Source organism: Drosophila ananassae, chromosome XL, assembly GCF_017639315.1.
Source record: "Drosophila ananassae strain 14024-0371.13 chromosome XL, ASM1763931v2, whole genome shotgun sequence".
Taxonomy (NCBI): Eukaryota; Metazoa; Arthropoda; class Insecta; order Diptera; family Drosophilidae; genus Drosophila; species Drosophila ananassae.
Window position 1 is genome coordinate 14,240,085 of NC_057931.1, and position 23,729 is coordinate 14,263,813.

The 23,729-nt window shown below is 46.2% G+C and overlaps 2 protein-coding genes across 10 annotated transcripts; one reads left to right on the forward strand and one right to left on the reverse strand.

The window, feature by feature from the left end:
• Window positions 1-149: 149 nt before the first annotated feature.
• Window positions 150-15,226, forward strand: LOC6503176 (keratin-associated protein 6-2). Of its 6 annotated transcripts, none has more exons than XM_014905841.3 (7): window positions 151-441; window positions 806-906; window positions 961-1,776; window positions 1,844-2,041; window positions 2,222-3,618; window positions 3,681-3,809; window positions 5,050-7,882. In XM_014905841.3, the coding sequence occupies exons 1-7, from the start codon at window positions 428-430 to the stop codon at window positions 6,040-6,042; spliced, it is 3,648 nt and encodes a 1,215-aa protein (XP_014761327.1). In that variant the 5' UTR covers window positions 151-427; the 3' UTR covers window positions 6,043-7,882. The 6 variants fall into 6 exon arrangements, with proteins under 6 accessions (XP_001963583.1, XP_014761328.1, XP_014761327.1 ...); XM_032455921.2 differs by lacking the exon at window positions 5,050-7,882 and adding exons at window positions 14,265-14,625; window positions 14,685-15,226 and having other exon boundaries at window positions 152-441; window positions 1,844-3,618; XM_001963547.4 differs by having other exon boundaries at window positions 150-441; window positions 1,844-3,618.
• Window positions 15,099-23,389, reverse strand: LOC6502920 (acid phosphatase type 7). Of its 4 annotated transcripts, none has more exons than XM_014905774.3 (4): window positions 22,960-23,378; window positions 16,061-16,571; window positions 15,445-16,006; window positions 15,099-15,378 (listed from the first exon to the last, which is right to left on the reverse strand). In XM_014905774.3, exons 1-4 carry the CDS (start codon window positions 23,102-23,104, stop codon window positions 15,238-15,240), a joined length of 1,359 nt encoding a protein of 452 aa, XP_014761260.1. In that variant the 5' UTR covers window positions 23,105-23,378; the 3' UTR covers window positions 15,099-15,237. The 4 variants fall into 4 exon arrangements, with proteins under 4 accessions (XP_014761260.1, XP_014761262.1, XP_001963587.1 ...); XM_014905776.3 differs by lacking the exons at window positions 15,099-15,378; window positions 15,445-16,006; window positions 16,061-16,571 and adding exons at window positions 16,683-17,590; window positions 17,668-18,011; window positions 18,172-18,338 and having other exon boundaries at window positions 22,960-23,381; XM_001963551.4 differs by lacking the exons at window positions 15,099-15,378; window positions 15,445-16,006; window positions 16,061-16,571 and adding exons at window positions 19,685-20,929; window positions 20,998-21,344; window positions 21,741-21,937 and having other exon boundaries at window positions 22,960-23,389.
• Between the last annotated feature and the right edge of the window lie 340 nt (window positions 23,390-23,729).

Below are 23,729 nucleotides of genomic sequence, written 5' to 3' on the forward strand. Positions count from 1 at the left end.
TAATACTATCCAAGAAAATTGAATTTTAAATGGGCGCTGTGGCGGAATTGAAAACGCCAGTTGCTTCAGTGTTTCAAAGCTGTAAAAACAGTGCTGTGAAGCCCGTGTGCGACATTAGTGTGACCAAACAGAAAGTATCAAAAAATATGTCCCAAAGAACATCGATAACCGATATTTTAGCGAAAAATATATATTTTCGACATCCCTAAACGAGTCGGTGTGAAAAAAAGCCAAAGTGTACACCTCGGGGGACTATTTTCGAGTGGAAAAACGCGCGCGTCCAACCTACGAATAGTGGTTTGTGATCCCGATCCAAAATCATCCCGGTCCCCTGTCCAAGATGCAATAAAAACGCTCGTTCCACTTCTCCTAAAAACACACACACACATAGGCGCGTCGCCGAGTGTCAACAGCTGCCCTGGTCAAAATGTCGGACATTAAGTAAGTTTCCCGGGAAGAGTGCCTCGCTGTGGGGGCGGAGGATCGCCTGCCGGTGGATCCGGAGTGCGGGGGAGTGTGTTTAACGTGCATAATTGTATGCCCTTGTATGTATATCCGTTCGTCCGACCGTCCGTCCGTCTCCTGCCTGTCTGTGTTTCTGTGTTGGTGAGTGCGTGTGGGTGAGTGAATGCCCCCGGGTGGGAGTGTGAGCGTGTAAGTGCAGCCTGCGTGAGTGTGCGTGTGTGTATATGTGTATTTTATTTTTTTCAATGGAAACCCTGAGGAAGGAAAAATTAGCAAAGCGTCAAAGCAGGCCCACCTTGGCTTCCCACCCTCTAACAATGCTCTTTCGTTCGATCTCCAGCGATGACCTGCTCAACTACGAACTGGGCGATGACAGCGACGACATCGACGACCAGGCTCTGCTCGGAGCCGACGAGGACGAGTTGCTACTCTCGGACGAAGGTGAGTTCTTTCCACTACTTGGGCCCTGCCTGATTATTGATTTCCAACTTGCAGAGCTGGAAAAAGATGTCACCAGCGAGGTGAAGCTGCAGATGCGGGCCGAGGCCGAGGAATGGGCCCAGGAACAAATCCGCCAGCACGAGCGCAAGCACAAGGAACAATTACAGGCGGGAGTGGCCGCTGTGGCGAAATGTGCCACTGGCAACGGCGGAGGTGCAGGAGTTGTCGGAGCAGGAGCACCTGCGGCAGTGGCGCCTGAACCAGTAACTGTAGCTCCCACTGTTGTGCCAGTTACGTCCCTGGCTCCTCCCGAGGAGACCCCCACAATAGGACAGGAGTCCCAAACCATGGAGCTACCCACGCCCCCGACGACGGAGAGCTCTCCGCCAAGCTCCAATACAGTTGTTGCCGCTGCCGAGACCACTTCGTTGCCCAGCTCGGAAGTCGATCAGGTGACCGAACTGGTGGATGCCACCTCCACCACCAATCCTGCCAGCACCGATCCGCCTGCGAAACCTGCCGGCGGCGAAGAAGAAGAGCTGGAAAAATCACAAATTAAGAGCGGCAGAGAGGAAGCGCCTCGAAATGGCGAGAGTGCTGCGGAAAGCGCTGTGGAGTCCGTCGATTCGGGCGGTAATCAGAGCGAGAGCGAGCAGGGCCAGGAACTGGGCCGCTGCTCGCTGCTGGCCTCCTCGCAGGAGAGCCTGCCCAGCGCCAGCTCTGCCTCGGTGGTCGAGGACGAGGATGAGCGGGAGGAGCGCACAAACTATAAGACGGCCAGCGAGCGGTCGGAGAGTAACATGCGCCAGCAACAGGAGCACGCCAGCATGTCGCCCTATCACCAGCAGCGGCGCCACCACAACCACGCAGGTGGGCTAATGATCTATGACTCCACTTGCCGAGGGCATTTTGTACAAATTCTTGGTTTTTTTTTCAGACAAGTCACGTGGGGGCGGAGGCGGACGCTTCATGCCGCAGCAGAATCCTATGGGGAAGCCACCGCGAGGAATGGGGACGCGCCACCACCTGCTACGCAACCCGACGCCCCTGTTCGGCGGTGTGCCGCCGCAGCAACAGCAGCAGCGCATGGGCCTGGCCGGGATGCAGCCGCTAATTCAGCGCTATGGAATGCCGGGTAATGCTCCAACCGCACAGCACCTGGCCTTGATGAGTACGCCAGTGGGTGCTGCTCCCACGGCAGCCTGTCTGCTACCCCTGTCCCTGCCGATTCACCCATCCCACCCCCAGCAACAGCAGCAACAACAGAAACAGCAACAGCAAACACTGAACAAACCAACATTCATTCCAATTCCAGGCCAGTATCCGCCAACCCAGCCACCCAATCAGTCACCACAACAGCAACAACAAGCACCGACCAACACCCCACAGCCCGCCTCTCCCCTCCACAATCCCTCGCATTCGCACATGATGCACCACGGCCACGGTCATAGTCACAGTCACGGTCACGGGCACGGTCATGGTCACAATCCGCCCCACCTGCTGCCGCATCCGCACGAGCAGGTGCGAGTGGGCCTGCTGCAGCCGCCGCCGCTGGCGTTCGCCAATCCCAATCCCGGCGGTCCCTATCGGAACGGAGCGCTTCTGGGCCCGGGACCAGGACCGGGGCCGGGACAAGGACCCAATCCCCACCAGCCCCCACACCAGTCCCAGGCGGGGATGCGGCCACCGCTGTACCGCAACGCTCCGCCGACGTACGGCTATGACCCGGCGGTGGGCCATCCGCCTCAGCACTCGCCGCAGTTCATGCGACCGCACAACGGGTGGCGGCCGCAGGGGGATGCCGCCCGAATGCCACGACCCCCGCTACAGACCCTGCCGCCGCACTTGATGCCGGGTGCGCCGCCCAACTACGCCACCAATGGCATGGGAATTCGGGGACCCCCTCCCCAGCAGCAGCAACAGCAACAGCAGCAGCAGCAGCAACAACAACAGCAGCAGCAACAACAGCAGACGCAGCAACAACCACAAGCAGTTCCGCCTCAGGCTGGCGGAAATCCCAACAATCCCTGCCAGGCGCCACAGCCAAATGGACCACCACAACCGGCTGGCCCCGCCGCTGTTCCGCGGGTCGGCAAGGTGCTCATCAATCCGAATTTCAAGGGAGGCGTCGAGGCGGCCACTAACAAGTTCATCAAGGAGACGCACTTTATGCCGGCTATCAACAGCGAAGCGGAGCTTCTGCGCCAGCAGGAGGAGTTCATCAACAAGAACCGGCAGTACTTCGAGAAGCGGCGCAAGGAACGCTCTCCGCCGCCGGCGGGCTCGGGGTCGAGTGGCGGCGCCTCATCCTCGTTGCAGGCGGGCGAGAGGAGACGCACCCGCAGTCGCAGTCGCTCCCGGGGCCGAAGCTACTCCCCAGTCAAGCGCTCGGAGCGGGAGAGGGAGCGGGACCGAGATCGCGATAGGGAACGGGAGAGGGAGCGAGATCGAGAACGGGATCGAGATCGGTACGGTGCGAACCGGGCACCCGGAAATCGGAGTTTCCGCCGAGCAGCTAGTCGGGACCGCGACGAGAATAGGGGAGGAGCAAGTGCTGGCAGTGGACCGGCGACCGGCGGTGGCACATCAAGTGGAGGAGGCGGAGCAGCGCCGCCAAAGCGGAGGCGGAGCGGATCACCCGGCTCCGGAACCCGCAATCCCTTCTCCGGCGAGCCGCGGGGAAGGACCTCGGACACCGGCAGCCGCGTTGTGGTAGGTGCCTTCTGATTTTCCGATCGTGTAGCCTTTAACCTGACACCCTCCTGACCCTGCAGCCCAGCGACGAGGACGAGGAGACTCGCAACTACCGGCTGGAGATCGAGAAGCAGAAGCAGCTGCGGGAGAAGATCATGCGGGACAAGGAGCTGAAGCGGAGGCGCGCAGCCGAGGAGAAGCTGCACGAGGTAAGTCCCAAATTCCTATTGTTTCTGCCTACTTAAGGCTCGTGGTAGGACCTCAAAATCCTTGTTGTTCCCTGGGCCACTGCACAGACCCAAAGTATGTGATGTTAAAAAAAAAAAAAAACTACTAATTGGCGGCAAAATAAACAAAGCTACTGTCTGAGATCTTGTTTCACGTCTTTCCTTAACCCATCTTGGCCTGTCGTGTTGGGCAGAACCCCCCAGGAACTAGCAGTATTAGTTCATCATTTCACCTCCTCGTGCAATGGCAGTGAAGATGGTTACGTTTTTTGTTTTTTGTTGTGTCTTTACTTGAAGTATGCTTGATGCTATGTAAGTACTTTTAATCATTTTTTTATTATTTAGTAGTGTTGTTCTCATGCTGTATTGATTTATTTTTTTACTTAAAGTCCCTGAATAAACCATTTTCATCCAACACGTGCATACCAAGTCCTTCCCCGTAAAACTCAAAAGAAACTAAACTCACGCCCCCCGTTCGGGTATCAAGGACTGAGGTCTGCGGCTTGAATCTGTTCATCTTTTGAGGTTTTTAAGAGTCTTTTGCTACTCCCAGCTAAGGATTAGTCTTAGGGGATCTCTGTAACCATTATAAAGTATAGATCTTGATGTCCTTCCCTTCAATTATTCAAAGTTACAATTATTAAAGCACAAGCTTTGAATATACCATCCTTTTTGGCCCTAGTATTTAGTCCCAACTGGGGATTAGTCCTTGGGCATCCCTAAAACAATTATAAAGTATAGACCATTTAACTTCAATATCAGTAATAGTCATTCCATTCCGAGTTCTGCACTGAATTGATGATAAAATATATGATTTTTTCCACTTATTCAAATTCTGAATTCTGAACTTAAATCTCTTTTTTCAAAATTCACTATTATTTCACTTGTTCAGGGGTTACATGGGTTTTACGCACAAAAAAAATGATATTTGCAATCATTTTTGTTATTGAAAAAATGACAAAGAAAGTTTAAAGTTTTGACTTTATCTCCGAAAGTATTGCTTAGATCGACTTCTTGGTCCAACATAAATTGTATGATTTGAAACCGTGAAACCCCTTTGATCTAAATGTATGAAGATTTTAAAGCTAAGACCCTAAACCTTCATAGAGAACCTTCAGGCCGCAAGACCAGTTCTGATTTCCCCTGTTCCCCTAAAAGCCAGAGCCTAAAAGTGCGAACAAAAATGTAAAAAGCCAAACACAAACAAACTGAAACATTCTAGGAGAAACGCGCCGAGCAGCAGCACAATTCGCCGGCCCGTGACGACCAGGATCAGATGGCAGTAGCGCCCGGAGCAGGATCTGGATCTGGATCTGGATCTGGAAGCGGAGGCAGTGCGGCGGCGAAGCAGCGTCCTGCCCCGACCAACGAACGCAAGGTGATCTCGCTGAAGCGACGCGACGACCAGGAGACGGGCAACGGCCGCAGTCGCCAGTCTCAGACCCAGTCCCAATCCCACTCGCAGCAGCAGCAGCAGACAACCCAAGTCCATCAGTCGCAGCAACAGCCTGCTAGGAAGCAGCTCACGGCGGCTAAGATAGCGCCCGAGGCCAAGAGGAGCATAACCGAGCACCTGGCGCCGTCCTCGAAGCAGCACCAGACGGTGACTGCTATGAAGACCCTGGGATCGGGTGCTGGAGCCGGATCGGCGGCTGGAGTTGTGGGACATGGCCCAGGGGGAGGAACGCCTCCCAAGTCGCGGGACATGATGCGCCTGGGCACGCTCAGCGACGACGAGGTGGAGCTGGACTACGACGTCGACGACCTGCTGCTGGACGAGGAGGATCGTTTGCTGGCCACGCCCTCGCCCCCGCCGCAGAAGACGAGCAGCAAGCGCTCGGCTACGCCGGAGCGGCTGGTTGTGAAGCGGAACCACAAGGCGGCGCCCAGCTTCGGCTCCAGCCAGCGGAGGGTGGTGCTCAAGCCGAACAGCAGCAGCAACGGCAGCGGCAGCGGCGGTGGCGGGGGAGACTCGCAGCAGCAGTCCTCGCATGGGAGCAGCAGGATGCGGGACAGGCGGCCCAGGGACGAGCATCCACTTGCCCGGAAGAGCGGAGCAGAGGGAAGCAGCGGCGGCAGCAGTGGAGGTGGTGGGCGCGGAGGAATCTTCGATCGGCTGGAGAAGCGGCAGGCATCTTCGGTGGGAGGCGGCCATAGCAGCGGGCACAAGCAACGCAGCAAGGTGCCCACGCGGATCGTACTCAAGCACGATTAGGAAGGACTCGCCAGGGGATTGCAGGATCACTTGGAGCACAGATCGCGCGAAGCAAGCAGTAGGAGTAGCAGCAGCAGCAGCGGCAGCAGCAGCATCTCTAGCTCTAGATTAAGTACAACCTTAAATTGTGAATGATAAATCTAATCATTAGTTATTTTTGTTCAATAATTGTTTATCTCTTTCGAGGATAACACGCAATAGCTGGAGCGTAATTATGAATCCAAAACTAGGAGGAACCCCTAGCTATAAGTAAAAAAACAGAGGCACATAGGCACTTGTACGATCAACATCAGCTGGTTGGTCGTGCCGTGCCGTGCCGTGCGTAGATTCTAGGCAACCATGTAGGTAGATCCGCCTAGTGTGTGGTGAGTATGCCAGAGCGGTGACCATATAACACCTAGTTTGTAGCTGTAAGTGTACAAATCCTATCAATGACTAAAACGTGCTTCGTTTTCTTAACCACAGTTTGTATTTAAAGTTAGACTAAGCGGGACGCTTAAAGCTTGACCTGGACAATTAGAAACCACACAAATCGCAACCTAGCCTATTGTAACCAATTAAACGCAAGCAAACAAAATATACAGCCCTCTATACTATATATTTATATGGATCTATGTATAAACACCTACCTAGTGTTAAGAGAACCCCCTAGAAGCGGGGCTGAAGGAGCTGAGCCTTGAGTAAAATTTATAATTATTTCTATCCTCCCAAGGCTGGACACAATCCAGAAGCGCTGAGCTCCCGAAGCTGCCGATTAATCTTACCATTTTGTCACCTTGTATTCAAATTTTTTGAGACCCAACTCTGACCTGGATATTGCCTATTAGGACCTCATATATATACAGAGCTGTTATATATATAGTACATATACTTTTAAACTGTGACCCGTTTTATTTACACGAAATTGTTTTGTCCTGTCCCGTTGTGTTCTTTGTAACTAATATTAATCGATATATACAGAATTATATGTGCAACAAATATACTTGGAATATTATAGCAAAGCATTACCACAATGGCCTAATTATGAACGAGGAGAGCGCAGTGGCAATGCACCAGATCGTAGCATACTATACATAGCGAAGTAGGACCGGATCAAGATACCTAGCCTTAAGTGATTGTACATACACGAAGCGAACTCATTTCATTTCATTTTCACTTTCATTCGATGTAACTGCTTAGGAATAGAGACCCAAGATCAGACTACCTACGGCCATAACATAACCCTTTAAATTATTATATGTGAAGAGCTTCGCAGCTCTAGGCTAAACCCGATTGTTATACCCCTATCTAGACATCTTATACACAAACTAAGCTTACTCGACTCGGAATCGGAATCGGGTTGGGGACAGAAGTAATATTATAAATTGTAACTGAATCTTAAGAGGCCGCACCAGGCAGAGTTATATATGACACGATATATATATTGTACTAAACCCAGACCGCTCTAATCTAATCTAATATAATCTAATCTAATCTAACTTAACTTAATGTAACTGAATCTAAATCTAAACAGAACTTAGCAAGTCTTGACTTTCAGAGCTTGTCTTAGCCTAGTTATACCATTAATCATGTGACGACACATAGAGGATGTAAACTGCTATGTGGCGGAGGTCCTGGAAAGCCTGTAAGCTGTAATTGTTGTAGGTTGCAACGCTAGATACTACTTAAGATAATAACATACACACCAACACACACACACACACACTAGCAACTAGCAACTAGTAACCGTAATGCTACACAATATAATATATACATAATATATGGATTAATAAAAACAAGTGGTATATCCGACTCGCTTGCCACAACAAGCGTGCGGATGCATATATCTGTAACATCTAAAGGTATTCGAAGTGATTTTAGCTTTTTAAGAACAAACTGAACACTCGTAGTGGAGTACATTCAAAGAACACTCGAAAACAGAATAGTGAACAAGAAACAAACAAGAAACGATTCCAATCAGCAAATCCGAGTCTGTGATTATTTTTATATTATTCTTATTATTATGCATAACTATATAATTACTATACGACTGTCCCCCACTCCCCCCCACACGAATTTGTTTGCTTTTTATTTTGTACACCTCACACCCACACCCACACCCACAACCTCCCCCCCACCCGATACAAAACTCAAAGTTTAGTCATAAGTTAGTCCCGATCGCATCGCACCCGGACCAACGTGGTCTTTTTCCGTAAAAAGAAGCACTTGGTCCCTGCGATCGACAAACAATTACTGTGTAAGTTGGCCAAGAGCCCTAGTCCTAGTCCTCGCACCCATGCCCGGCTTTATTTTCATTTCGATCGCCATTACATTTCGACTTTGTGTATAGTTAAGAACAACGAATGGATCGAAAGAAGGGAAGCCCCTCTAAGATTAGTTGTGAAAGCCTAGAACGTTACTCTCTATGTGTGCACGAATCCTGTTCGTATGTATTATTAATATTATAATTTAAGCATTTTACCACACAGACATTGACACACACATGCCTCAAGTTACGTATATTTTTTGAAATTTGTTAGTCCTAGAACAATAATGTTTTGTTAAAGTTTTGTAAAGTAATTTACTCGATTATTTTTCCTTTTCTCGATTTTTGTAAACCCACTTAGCCACAATCTGTCCCAACCTAACCTCAAACCTCTAACCTCCTTCCTCCTAACCTCAATTAACCCACAAATGTGTCAAAGAGGCAACTGTACCTCAAAACTGACACTGACACTTCATTGTGCTAACCTCCTCCCACTTCCACTCACAGCCAGTCACCCGCTATAGTCCTGTCCCTTTCTTTTCGGCGGCCCCAAACCTCTCGTTCCGTCTCTGTCCGGCACTTTCGCTGCATAGAAAGTAGAGCGGAGCAGAACGATTGCGGCGGAGCGTAGTCGTAGTTCTAATTAAGTATAGTCCGAGATATATATATACACCTATAACACCTATATACTATATACTATACCAGATATGGAAGCCTAAACCTAACTTTCTTTCAGCCCAATTCTTTGTACAAATCGAAAGAAAAAAAAAGAACAAACAAAAAACGTACAAAATGATCAAAAGAAACGAAAAGAATGACAACTTGAAACAAATAATTAATTAAAGCAAAAGACAAAAGAGAAACAAACCAAAATCAGAGAAAATAGTTAGAGATTAGGCGAGGTGCCACCTGACGAGGGAAGCTCCGCGGGCAGCTCGCCAATAACTTTCAAGAAGACTAAATAAACTGATATATACACGAATACAAATATATATATAGCGACCCAGTCCAGTATATATATGTGTATATGTATATTTTTTACAGCATTAATTAAAAAACTGCATTTTGCTTCTCACTGGGTTGGGATTTGGGATGAATTAATAAATTTAATTTTAACATTTTTCAGACAATCATAAGTTTCAGGTTGTGGCTGGCGACTCATGGATGTGTCATGCACCTCACCGGACAACTGCTATTATTATTCTGTATCGATTTTGCCTAATGCATTTTTAAGTAGAACCCTTCATTAAAGATTTAACAATATTGTGTATCTGTGTAGGGTAGCTGATTCATTTTAGATGTCATTCTATTGGTAGGGGATTGTTTGAGGGATTATTTAGGAGAATACTAAGATTGGATTAGGTTTCAAAATTCAAGTTATTCACTACAAGATACCAGGTACTGTTCCCCTTTTTGGCCAAGCATATGTAGCAAGTTATAACTTTCAAAACAAATCTACAAATGTAATATTTTGATCTTCCGCATTTTTTTCTTGATCGATTTTGCCCAATCAACTTTATTTAGACTCTTAATTAAATTATTGATTATCTAAATATTCCTTTTTATATATTAATATAATTGTTAATAATCTAGTATATGATACCCGGTACTATTTTGGGTCAAATATATCCAGATTATTTAGAATTATAATTATTTTCCATTTATTTTTTCTATTAAATTTGCATGGAGAATTCTCTAAATATTAAAATATAGGTTGTGTGCTAGGTCTTTGCAGACATTTATTTCCGATATTATACTATTGGTTGCTTTTTTATTTGGAGAAAAGTGTATATAGAGAAAATATTGTAGAACTTTAGTTTTCTACTAAAAAAGAAAAGAGAAATAAATGTATATGAAGTTTCATACACTTTTTTCAGTTTATTTTTGTACAAAATGACGTGTGTATAATTCTTATCCTAAATATTACTTTGTTAGCTCCATAGTTTAATGTTTCTGTATGATCTGCATATGTACGTAGACATATCACTATATGATATGACAGTTTAAAGTTATTGACATTCTGTACTTTTGTTTTGAATACATCTACGATTTACAAGTGAACCTACTATTTAATTTCAAGTTCAAAGCATAAAAGACATATTTTAAAGGGTTTGTCTCGAACGCTGCCAGTTTAGATAATAATCCAGAAGTCAGGGCCTCGCTTCTGAGTAGTTTCGGGCATACGCCACATAGAACACTGCCAGGCTTTACGGATCTTGGCTTTGGGGCGTTCGGTTCGCACAATGCACTCGGATAATCGTGCGAAGTATTCTTGGCTTTGGCAGCGCTGGTAATGTGCAATTATGCAAAGTGCAAGTTCAGCGGAAAAGGCCATGGTTTTGTTTTTTGTTGTTGTTTGTCTCCGCTGTCACCGTTCAATTGTCTACCTGAGATTTGTGTGTACTTTACCTTCCACCCACTTAGATGCCCCCCAGTCCGTTCATTCCCACCATCGTAATCATAATTTGCTGCTTCATTTGCTCGGCGAGCGCTGGCTTGCGGTTTTTGGTTCAGTTTTTCCAGTTTCCAAGCTATTTCATCCGAGTTTCCGAGTTTCCAAACCCGTCCGCTGTTCAATTATAATTAAATCTGTTTGTAAATATAATTGGTGGGCGGAGTGGGCGGTCCGAGCCGGGTCGGGTCGGGCTGGCGGAGAGCGTGATTCGCTTTTGCAAATTAGAACAGCGAGCGGCTATTATAAGGCAACGCCCCGAAGGTGTCTTCCCATTGCATTACGTATACGCCGCGTTGGCCGCTGGGGGCCGTGCATGTAATGGGCTTTTAGGCCTCGGCATTAAAGAATCATTGTTTGGGAGTCTCCCAGGCCACCGCCAAAGTAGCATCCATGGCCGAGTCGGGCCAAGTCATCGGAGTTGGCTAAAAAGCAAATCCACTAGCCCCTAGCTACTAGGCCCTCCCCCCTGGCCATTGAATACTCCCAGTTAACACTTTTCACATGCCGATCGGCCCGAACAATGTGACCCACTCATATATGCTTCGGGGGAGGCATCATCCACGCCGCCCCTCGAACAGATCCAACAAATGCAAAAAGCAATACCATCGAACACTGTCCAAACATCCACCCATTGGCACACTTGTCGCCCAGCCGAGATGCTGGATTTTTCTCATTTTTCGGTTAGTGGATTACATTGTACCCTGTAGTTGGCCAACATTTGGTTAGCAGCTTACAAGGCTTACATAGAGAGACATGGGTAGTCGTTTTTACAGGTTTTGGCTTAAAATATGGGTTGTTTTTTTAGAGTTTTTCAAAAATTCCTTATTTTTTAGATTTTATTGGATAGAGCTTTTTTTTATTCCGTTTATTTTATACCATTTTATATCTCTATTATATCAAATCATAGATATTTGGTATTAATATCATTTGTAATGTTCTATAGTGAAATCACTTACTTTTCTAGAATTTGTTTGATACATTTTTCCAAGTTTCTCAAATACATAAAAATTATAGTTCAAAATTTAAAAAATATTTTGTTTCTTTTGAAGAATTCCCATATTTTTCTCTAGTTCTTAAATAAAGTTTAAAATATTTTTTAATACTTTCAGAAACCCCTATAAAATCCTTTCCCTTCAAAGCTCTTTTCTTTTACATTTTAGAACCTTTTTAGGTTTTACCTTTTGGCAAATCAAAAAGCCCATTAGTTTTTATAGACCCTAGTCCGTTAGTTTTAAAAAGCCAAAAAAATGTAAAAAAAATGTGTCATTCGATCAAAGAAGTGCCAATAGCTTCGATCTCCCCCCTCCAACCCAGTACAATTGGGGTCTTTGTTGAAAAAATCAAGACCCCCGGACTTGGATCCGTTTAGTGGGTTTCACTCGAACTCGGGTTTGTCAACATGTACTGGAGGTAATAGCCGAATCTGTAGGCCAAGTTGGAAAGTGAAAATCCGGCGAATGATTATTCAACTCGGACCGGCCAGAAGTGACTCACGTACTACCCCCGATACCTATCTGGAACTAAATCGTTCCGCCGGACTCGAAGATATATGATCGGGGCTCTGGGTTTTGGCCTGAAGTGTGTTTTATGTTGGCCAATTAGCCTGGCCCAGGGTCAAGTTAATGATTCAATTAGCATTTGTCATCATTGTTATTGTTATTGTTTTGAGCGGCGCTGCTTTTTGCTCTGGGGCGTGGTGTTGGGGGTGGTGCAGGGCAGTGGTAGGGGTTGTGAGGCCATAATTGATCCCCAGATCGTGGGAATATTGATAATGATGTGTGACCACGATGCACTTCTGTCTCCTAGTACCTATTTCGAAATATAGATCAGTGGGGGGACTTGATTATTCCGTGATTGAGGAAACAAATCTATTTTTTTTAAATATTTTTCTCATGGTTTTGGTATAATTTTTATAGACCAAAAATGTTAAATTTGTCTAATTTATTTGTATTTCGGTTTTAATATTAATTTTAATAAGTCTAGTTTCCAGTATTTCCAAGTTTTTTTCTAGTAATATGTTTTGTTTCATTTACATATATTAATTTGTATGCAGATTCTGTATTATTTTTTAAATAATTGTTTTGTTAAAATAAAAATACTAATTTTTATTATATTGAAATAAATTAATAAACTTATATTATTATACTTACAATAAATAAAAAAAAAACAGGTAAGCATATAATTTATGTTTAATTATTTACAAAAAAAACCCACAAATTTAAAATTATTTTTTGAATATATTAATTTATAACCCTTGCATTTTTTCAGCCTTAATATATATACAAAATATTTACATAATATATTTATTTTGAAAATATCCCTTTCCCAAAGTCCAGTTTTTTCCATTTATTTGAAAATGTATCCCAAGGGAAAGTCCATCTCATGGCCTGCTGACTTAAACGCTCCTCTGCCTATAATCTTAGCTCGTGGCATGCGTCATAAAAAATAGTACAAAAAAATTGGTAGATGCAATACCTTTGTGTGCCACTGGTGGCAGTGGTGGGTTGCTCGGAAGCACTGCCACCCGGTGGGTATAAAAGCGAGTGGCGGCCGGCAGTGGAGTCATTGGACAAGTGTCGAGCGGCGCGTGCGCAACAGATCTCCGAGGAACAGTAATTCGAGACCACACAGGCCACCACAACATGAAGTGCTCTGTAAGGAACCAAATCACACCCACAATCACACGCCACATTATTCTGCCAAAGGACTAACCGATCCTGATTCCTAAAGTGTTTTCAAAAAGTGTACATTTTTTTTTTAACTTTTTTTTGTCAGTGTCTTTCTAGGACTTTTGTTTTGTTTTCTTAAAAAATTAATCAGTTTGGTGCTTAAATTCATAAATTGTTATGCTTTTAAAAAATTTAATCAGAATCAGTTTTTACATTCAGTTTAAATTGAATACAAAATGTGGTTTCGGAGTGTTTAGAAAATGAATTTTGTGGTTAAAAGACTAAAATATTAAGATTTTCAAATTTTAAAAGTTAAAGTATTTATTAAATAATTATTTAAGTCTATAATGAATATCCTGCAGATATTTTCCAAATAGGTGTTTGGGCTAATATTAAACTAACAATATAAACAAACAAAAATGAGTATTTTGAAATTCAAAAACAGTTTTCCAAATTTTCTTACACATTTTTTTTTAAATATTTCAATTTATGGTTAAAAGGATTTGCAAAAAAAAGTGTCTATTTGTATTTAAACTTTTTCTTAAAAAACGATCATTTCGAAACTAAAAAAAAGCTTTGGATAAAAAGTATCACAATTTTTTTAAAAATGAAAAATTTTTCTAAATTTTGTTTAAAAATTTTTGTAATAAACATTTAGCTTTACAGTGTATGTATCCTTAAATATAACACATATATAAAAACAAACACAAAAACACTTATTATTATTTATTTTAGTATTTAAGCTAACGCGGTGCCGAGTTATTTTAAAACTGGAATTTTAGAGATTATTTCCAAAAATTCCTTAAAATACATCACTACCCTATACTAATCACGCTCTTTTATTCTATCCCAGTTCCTAATCATGGCAATCAGCCTGGCGCTGAGCGTCTGCGCCGAGGATCTGACGGATGCTGACCTGGAGCAGGTGGCGTCCGCGTCCGCCCCGGCAGCGGTGGCGGTGACAGCGGCGGAGGACCAGGTGGGCGCCGCCAGCAGCTACGCCCCGCTGCAGGAGAAGAAGCAGGAGAAGCGCTATGTTGGTGGATACGGTGGCTATGGGGCAGGATACGGAGGTTACGGAGCAGGAGCCTACGGCGGCGGATACGGAGGCTATGGCTCCGCCCTGGGAGCAGGCTACGGAGGGGCCTATGGCAGTGGTGTGGGCGTGGATAGCTACTACAACCCCTATGGCTCGCGATCATTGGCTGGACTGGGTTTGTATTCCGACGATATTTTTCAAATATTTGAGATCATTAATGCTCTTCCTTTCCAGACGGCTCCCTGGCCGGATACGGTGGATACGGCTCCGCTTTGGGCGGCTACGGATCAGGACTGGGCGGCTATGGATCAGCTCTGGGAGGCTATGGCTCCGCCCTGGGAGGCTATGGATCCTACAACTCGAACCCCTACGCGCTGTCGTACTACAACTCCCGCTTGGGCGGAGCCGGAACCGGCTATCCCTACTACAACACCCGGTTCGGAGCCGGAGGCTATCCTTCCAGCTACTACACGAGCAATTACGGCAACAGCGTGGTGGGCGGCGGCCTGGGGGCTCTCGGCGGAGTGCCTCCCATCGGCTCCGGCTACAACTACGGAGCCGGCATCTCGGGCACCGTCTACTAAACCGGAGACGGACACGAAGACGATGAAACCAAGCCAATCCCCAAACGTTCAATGCCTAAGCTAGTGCAATTTATTTTTATTTTATTGTAATTTTTTTTTCCTTTAATATTTTTCTAACTTAATTTTTATTAAAAAGATGCTACAAAAAAATAAGTAGAAATAAAATGTTCTTGGGCGGAAGGATGAGCGATAGAATCGTAATTTCATTGAACCTCGGGGTAGGAGCCGTGCGAGTCCTTGATCACCCAGAAGGAGTCCACGATCTGGCCGTCCTTGTCGTCGGACACCTGCTCGAAGTAGAGGTGGGTGCCGTTGTGGGCCTTCAAGCGGGTGTACCCGTAGTCCTGAAACGGATTTGGCATTAAAATTAGGATCTACCCTAAAGGATAGTAGTTGATAGAACAACTCACATTGCTGTGATAGGCATTCCACTCGGGAAGATCCTTGGAGAAGGGCTCGCGCTCCTCCTTGCAGCCTGCCGATCCGGTTATGATCTGTATGGGGGCCTTGGGGTTCGTGTAGGGAGCCTCGGCACTGCCGTTGTACACCTTGAAGTCGTAGATGGGCCACAGCCTGGTGTAGAAGTGCTCGTGGGCGAAGATCTCGACGTCCACCCCGTGTTTGTAGAACAAGTCCTCCAGGCCGAACCACTTCAGCATGGGCAGTCCCTGGCGGATGTACGTCTCCAGCTGTTTGTTGCAGTCGTACTCCTTCTCGTCGCTGCAGTACATCGGCCTGTGGCCGTAGGTGACGATCCAGGGGCGCTTGGCCCGGTTCTCGGGCAGATTGGCCTCGGCCAGGTCCTGCTCCAGCCACTCGAACTGCTTGGTCAGGAGCTTGAAGCCGTAGCCGAGGAAGTAGTAGACCTCGGTGGAGAAGGAGACGAAGTGCACCGGTCCCAGGTTGAAGCTGTACCACAGGCTGTCCGTGTCTCCGGGCATGTTGAAGCGGGCGCGGTAGTTGGAGAAGTTACTAAAGGGATGAGGTAAAAGGTTAGCGTTCCATACAGATCACACAGTAGCTCACTATTTCTCTTCGTGATTGCCCGGACAGACCATGTACGGCACATAGGCGGCCACGGACTCGATTTGTCGCATGTAGGCGTCCCCAACGGCGGCGTTCGAGGTGTCCATGTCGTAGGCAAAGTCGCCCACATGGATGATGGCGTCGTACATGCCGCGCTCCGTGTCCTGCTGCAGGCGACCCAGCGATTGGGCGTTCTCGTTGCCCATATCCCCGAAGATAGCCAGGGACGGGGACCAGTCCTGCCCAGCGGGCGGCGTCTTGAAGTTGAAGACCGGCGACCAGCCCACTTCGCTGCCGCAGGTGTACTCGTAACGCGTGTCCGGCTGCAGGTCCTTCAGCTCCACACTGTGGACGTACTGGGTGCGGGCCTTTTTGCCGCCATCCACGAATCGCTTCCAAGTGCCCTTCACCACGGTGAGGGGATCCTTGGCGTAGTTGCGGGCGTAGTTCACCTGGGAGGAGTTGCTGGGGCCGCGCGTCGACCAGGTCACCACGATGTCCTGCAGGTTGTCTGAAAGATGGAGGTCTCGTTAAAGATACTCTTCGGAAAACGGACTTCAGATACGTATTTCATGCGAGCCCCCAAGCCCCAAGTCCCAAGAACCCTATAAAGTGTCAGTACTTGGATGTTTTAAACATAAACCCAAAAATATCTGGTTTATTTGGTTATATCTTAGGCGTTTCGTTTACATATTGTCGTGTATAAAAGTGTAAAAGGAGATACGTATGCTTATCGAGATATCAGGAATATAAATGTCCTTCACATTCAGTGTAAAGTGTAAGTGCTCCTCAAGGGAGCTTGTGCCCACTACTTAAGTCTTGAATAGGTTTCAGTTGAGATCAGCGTAGGGGCCGTGCTTGTCTTTGACCACCCAGAAACTGTCGATGACCTTGCCCTTCTGGTCGTCCGACACCTGCTCGAAGTACAAGTGGGTGCGGTTGTGGGCCTTGAGCCGCAGGTAGCCAAAGTCCTGGCTGTGGAAGGCGCTCCACGGCGGCATCTTCTTGAAGAAGGGCTCGCGGCCCTCTTGGTTGCCGGCTGCTCCAGATATAATGTGAACGGGTGCTCCCGGGTTCACGTACGGCTCGGCTAGGGATCCGTTGTAGATCGTGTAGTTGTACATGGGCCACATGCGCTCATAGCAGTGCTCGTGCGCCCATAGCTCCACGTCCACGCCGTACTGATAGAAGAGCGGCTCCAGCCCGAAGAAGTCCAGCATGGGCAGGCCCTTCCGCACGATGGTCTCGTGGTTGGCGCAGTCGTCGCCATTGTCGTTGCTGCAGTACATCGGCCGGTGGCCGTAGGTGATGATCCAGGGGCGCTTCTGCCGGTTCTCCGGCTTGTTGGCCTCGATCAGGTCCCGCTCCAGCCAGTCGTACTGCATCACTATCTGCTTGATCCCGAACTGGGTAAAGTAGTACACCTCCGTGCTGAAGCCGATGAAGTGGACGGGGCCCAGGTCGAAGCTGTAGAACATGTTCTCCGAGCCCCCCGGCATGCTGAAGCGGTTGATGTAGTGCGAGAAGTTGCTGGGGGAGGATTGGAAGGATTAGAAGGTTTTGGGGCTTCACTCGTCATCATGCCATGATCACGGAGCGGGACTTACTATCTCTCCTCGTGGTTGCCCACGCACACCATGTACGGGACGTAGGCGGCTATCGTCTCCACCTGGCGCATGAACTCGTCGCCCACCTCGCCGTTGTTGTTGCACATGTCGTAGGCAAAGTCGCCCACGTGGAGGATGGCGTCGTACAGGCCGCGCTGCGTCTCCCTCTGCAGGGCCGGCAGGGAGGCGGCATTGACCACGCCCATGTCCCCGTAGATGGCCAGGGAAGGGGCCCAGTCGGAGTGCTCGAACTTGGTGCGGAACCAGTAGGTGGCCGACCACCCCAGCTCGCTGCCGCAGTGGTAGAAGTAGGTGGTGTTGGGCTTTAGGTTGGGCAGGGTCACCTGGAGGGAAAGTGGCGGAAAGACAAGTGAGTGGACTCGCGGTGGGGCATTGTTGAATGGTCCCATGATTCCCAAACTCAATCAGCGTAACAAAGAACAGAATCAAAGGGGATTAAGTGGGTGAATCATGGAGCCATGTCACTGGTGCGCCATTACTCACCCGATGGACGAACTGGGTGGCCTTCGCGGATCCGCCATCTACGAACTTCGTGGGCGGCTGGGGCGCCGCCACTCGACCCTGGAGCCTCTCATCGACGCCGAACTCGCAAATGGATGCGTTCGTGTTGTCCCGCGTATTCCAGGTGACCACAATGTCCAGCACGGACTCTGGAGGAGCACACGGATTAACACCACAACTGCCACGAATGTATATACAGACTTTATTCTGTTTAACCCCCTGATGACCTTAAGTCTAATTTTCCTCCAAATACATTTTTTTTGACGAGATGAGCTAATTATTTGAGTTTCATTTGAATATTTTTGAACTTTCTTTCAAACCCATTGATCTTTTGGATGTTTAGCACTCTGAGATCTTAAGGAACAGTTCAATAGACAACCGGAAGTTAAAAGTTTCAGCTTTTAGTTGCTTACTTAAAAAGTTGCTCTCCTTAAGAGGGTTTCGAATCTCAAAAATTTGACAAAATAGAAACACATTTTTTTCATAGTTCTATATTTCTTATAAATCTAGTATAGTTCAAGAAAGGATTGTTGTCCTACTTGACCCATTTTTTATTTGTATTATTTTTTAAAGTTGAATTATTTTTGAAGTTAAAGCGCTTTTAGTTTTGTGGAAAGTAGACCAGATTTGTCTCGAAACTCCTTTTTTTATAAGGTTGACATGATATCTAAAGTTGTAACCCGTCGAATCGCTTTAAATTTGGAATAAATATTCCCTAAAAATCTTTTTATCGCACAAACTAACAAAAAATAAAAATGTACCATATTTTATAATATTTTTAAAAACTTGAAAAAAATTCATAACTCTTGACTTGGGGTTCTCTCGCGCGAGTCTAGTAGGTTCTCTTAAGGATTCTTTGGTAAAGTTCCTTACAGTCTTTGTACAGTACAGTAATTGACTGCGTCTTTAAAGATGTACATATACTTGTATATGTCATTGAATATTGTAAAAATAAAAGTTTATTGAGATGTATTTCAGATATAAGAAGCAATGGTTAGTTGAGCGGCTCTGGACCAATCGCCCGATAAAATGTTAATAGAGTTTAAATATTAAATAAAAAATAAAATTGGTATATAAATATACAATTTTGACTCATAAAATTCATACTGTATTGAAACTAAAAAGGAAATGTTTAAAAAATCTAAAAATTAAAGACACGAGCTGTTTGATCATGGAAAAAAGCGGCTATTAAATGAGATTCTGCACAGCTTCCTTTTCATTTGTTTTTTTAAACTTCAGTTCTTAAGGGAATATGTGAAAAAATTAGAACTATTTTAAGGTTTTTTTTTTTAATTTTACACAACAAAAGGGAAATTCTTTAAAATTCCCATTTTTTAGTTAGGATATAAAAAGGAAAAACTGGCGAAAAAAATAAATCCACAAAAAATGGCGGATTTTTAACGATCTTGTTAGCGTAATCGACTTTGTATCGATTTCATATTGCTATCCTTTCCTTTCTTAGAGTATTACTTAAAAGATAATAAAACACAAAAACTTCATTAAGCGGTAAAAATTTATTTATTTCTTGTATTCTCATACAATTTTTTCTGAAATCCGATCCGGCTCGCTTACAAAGGCCCGTGATTACCAAATCTTGCTGATAGAACGTGAAGCCATAAATAATTTTCGCAATTTGCAAGACCGGCATAAATTAGACCAATCGGAATTCAGGTTCCAACTTAAAAACATACAGAAGGGTTCCGGTAAGGAAAAAGTACGGTTTAAAAATACAAATACATGAATGTGCTAAGTGTTCAATACTTTAACAGATTTAAAAACCCAGAGTTCAAGATCTCTAGGCATTCCCCCTCCTTGGCCCGTAAATGCACCTTTAAATGCCGGGACCTTAAATTTGGCTAAGTGTATAGTTTGTTCGAGGGCTACTGGGGATACAGGTAAGGAATGTGCCTAGCCTAGCAAACAGGCTATGGTCTGTTTTGTGATCGATTCAGGTCGAAGTAGAATGTGCGCTACTAATACTGCCAGTTTCTAGTGTGTTCCTGGAGACTCCTAAAGCTTTGATTTGATATGGTGCGCCCCCTCCTAGTGCAAGTAGCTGCCGTGCTTGGACTTCACCAGCCAGAAGTCGTCGATGATGGCTCCGTTCTGGTCGTCCGACACCTGTTCGAAGTGCAGGTGCGTGCGGTTGTGCGCCCTCAGGCGGGTGTAGCCATAGTCCTGGCTGTGGAAGGCGCTCCAGTCGGGTATCTTGCCCTTGAAGGGCTCCCGCCCCTCCTTGCAGCCCGCGGAGCCGGTGACCAGGTGGACCGGAGCCCCCGGGTCCTCGTAGGGCGAGTCCGTCAGGGTTCCGTTGAGCACTTTGTAGTCGTAGATGGGCCAGAGCCTCTCGTACGAGTGCTCGTGCGCCCAAATGGCCACGTCCACGCCGAACTCGTACAGCAGTGGCTCCAGTCCGAACATGTGGACGAAGGGCCAGCCCACCCGGGTCAGGGTCTCCGAGTGGGTGCAGTCGTTGTCGTTCTCGTTGCTGCAGTACATCGGCCGATGGCCGTACAGGACGATCCAAGGTCGCTCGCGCCGGTTCTCGGGGAGATTGGCTTTGGCCAGATCCTGGCGCAGCCACTCGTACTGGAACACCAGCGACTTCACGCCGTAGTTGAGGAAGTAGTACACCTCCGTGCTGATGCCAATGAAGTGGACTGGGCCCAGGTCGAAGCTGTAGAACATGTTCTCCGTGCCCCCCGGCATGCTGAAGCGGGCTCGGTAGTTGGAAAAGTTGCTGCAACACGCGGACAAGATTAGGGACTGATCTGTGCGGGACCTCCTCACATCCGTCGGCCTACTCACAACTTCTCCTCGTGGTTACCGGGCACCACCATGTAGGGCAAGTAGGCTGCCACAGACTCGATTTGCCTCATGAACTCGTCCCCCACCCGGGCGTCCTCGGTATTCATGTCGTAGGCAAAGTCGCCCACATGGATGATGGCGTCGTACATGCCGCGCTGGGTCTCCTCCTGCAGCCGGGCCAGGGACTGGGCATTCTCGTTGCCCATGTCCCCGTAGATGGCCAGCGAGGGCGACCAGTCCGCCGATGCCTCCGGCACCGTGCGGAACTGGAACACGGACGACCAGCCGTAGGAGCTGCCGCAGTGGTAGACGTACGTGGAGTTCGGCTTCAAGTTCCTTAGGGTCACCTGGTTGGGCACAATGTTTTCACTTTTAAACTTTTCGAACTAAACAGCTGGTTTGGTGGATTTCTTTGGGAAACTGAACCAAAATAAAGGGCTGTTTCAAAGCCACTTTAAAGTCACTTAGGAACTTAAATGAAGGAAAAAAAAACTAAAAAGGATCTATAGTTATATAATCTATTAGATAATAATATAGCTATTAGATTTCTTTCTATTTTTTAAAAAGCTTTTCAAAACAAAAAGTATTTTTAAAATGAAACCTGATAGAGTACAGAATAATGTCCCCTTTTTGTATTTTTTAACCTTATTCTCTAAGCCCTAGTCCTAGTCGGTCCTTGGACCAAGTTTCCGTTAAGAAAACCAACCAAAACCAAACAGAAGGATCAAAATCCGCGATCATACCCGGTGGATGAACTGCGTGGCTTTCTTGCGGCCACCGTCCACAAACTTGGTCGCCGTGCCTCGGGCTGTTTGGCTGAGCTTGGACTGTCCAGAGGCCTCCAGGAGACCGTACTCCACAATGGTGGTCATGCCCACTTGCAGGTCCGGTGGGAGGCTGCGCGTCGACCAGGTGACGACCATTTCGCTGGCAGTGCGTTCTGCTCCAGAGCAGGAGGAGATCGGGAGCCAGGGGTAAGCGGAAAAGAAAAACAGACTTGAGCTGGATTTTGTGTATGCCAAAGGTGATTGATATTAAATTTTGTTTAAAAAGGGGTGGAATATTGAAAAATAGGAAAGAAAGCGTGCGTCTCGGGTTTCCGATCTGGAACAGGAACCCAAACGAAGCCAAGAACTTGTTCAAGTCCAAGTCCCACTTGCTGATTAGTTTCTACTGTTTTTGATAGTTTATTTGTTTCTTCTTGCTCTGCTGCTCGCTTGTTATTGTTTTCTTATCGCTTCCCCTGCAAAACTAGAACACACAAAGCGAACCGAGCACCCGAGTGCTCGGATGACGCCTGAATCGGAGCCCTTATCGGGAGCGAAAGGCCCCACGGGGAGCCAAAGTCTATGCACTGGTTGCAGCTTCGACCATTTCTAATGCGTATCTCAGTTATCATATCAAGGGAGCAATTTTTGGGGAGTTCCCTGATTAGAAACTGCAGCTTAGGGGACAAAAATGCACAGGATATGCTGGCGAGTCCTACACCAATTTTTCTTCCAAGGTTCTAGGTCTGGTACTTATTTTAATGTTTTAGGAGAGTTTTAGTGGTTATTATAAATATTTAGAGTTAAGAAATGTACAAAAAACGGTCTTTTAAAGACTCAGTTATCCTTTAAAAGGCTTAGCACCAAAGTCTTATTGTAATTTTAAATCATAGACGTCATTTGTAAAGAAAGGCAAGTAGGTGCCTTAAAATTACCACAGAAGCTTAAAACAACGTCATAGAATAGAGAATGGACGAGTTGCCATTTTGACCATTTTGACATGCTTTAAGAAAGAGGATCATTTTTTCGATAAGAAATAAACGCCAAGGCCCGTCAGACATTGACAAATCAGATATTCTCAGCAATATTATATCGTTGTGTGGACAATACGTCTGAGATATAGTACATATGTATACCCGCATATCAGCTTAGAAGACTAATTTATATAACGACTTGTAGCCTAGGATACACTCACCTCCAAATGCCAGATGCACCTGCTCCGGCTGGTAGTGGACGATGCCGAGTCCCTCCTTTGAGTCATTGGCTCGTCCCTGCGAAGTCTCCAAGCCGGTGGCCACGACAGTCAGCACTGCCAGCAGGAAAAGCTGCAATGCCTTCATGTTAATCGCTCCGTTTGTTTGTTTTCGTTTCAATTATTCTCCGTTCGAAGGCAACAACAACATTGCCAAATCGCAAAACTGCGTCGTTGTCAAGATCGTGCACTCTACTCGATAACAATTGCAGGCGGATTGCAGCTGTTTCAGAGGTCTGGAGTCCAGCTGGGGGCGAACGAACAACAAAAAATGAGCTCAGAATTGGAAATATCCAGCAATTTATAGAATTCAATCAAAACAACAAAACAAGCAAATGCAGTGTGACCTTGCTTTTGTTCGTTATCCAGTGTTTTTTTAAGTGTTGTTAAACTCGGAAAAAGTGGCGCGTAAGTAGTGTTCAAAAGAGCAACAAAAAGCCGCCAGCAATAGCACTGTTTCAAATTATTTGCATAACTCGTACTCGTACTCGCAAACAAGGATACTCTATGTATGATACAGCTATAAGATTTTGCATGTAGGGATAAGACCCATGCAATTCAAGTATATTTCAAATATCTTCCACGCCACGCGCCGTTTCAGAAAATTTTTTTTTATAATCTTTTGTTCAAACTATTCCAAAAGCCAACTTATATTCAGAACACAAACATAAGCTCAATCGGAAGATTTGTAGTTTTTTTACAAACAAAAAATT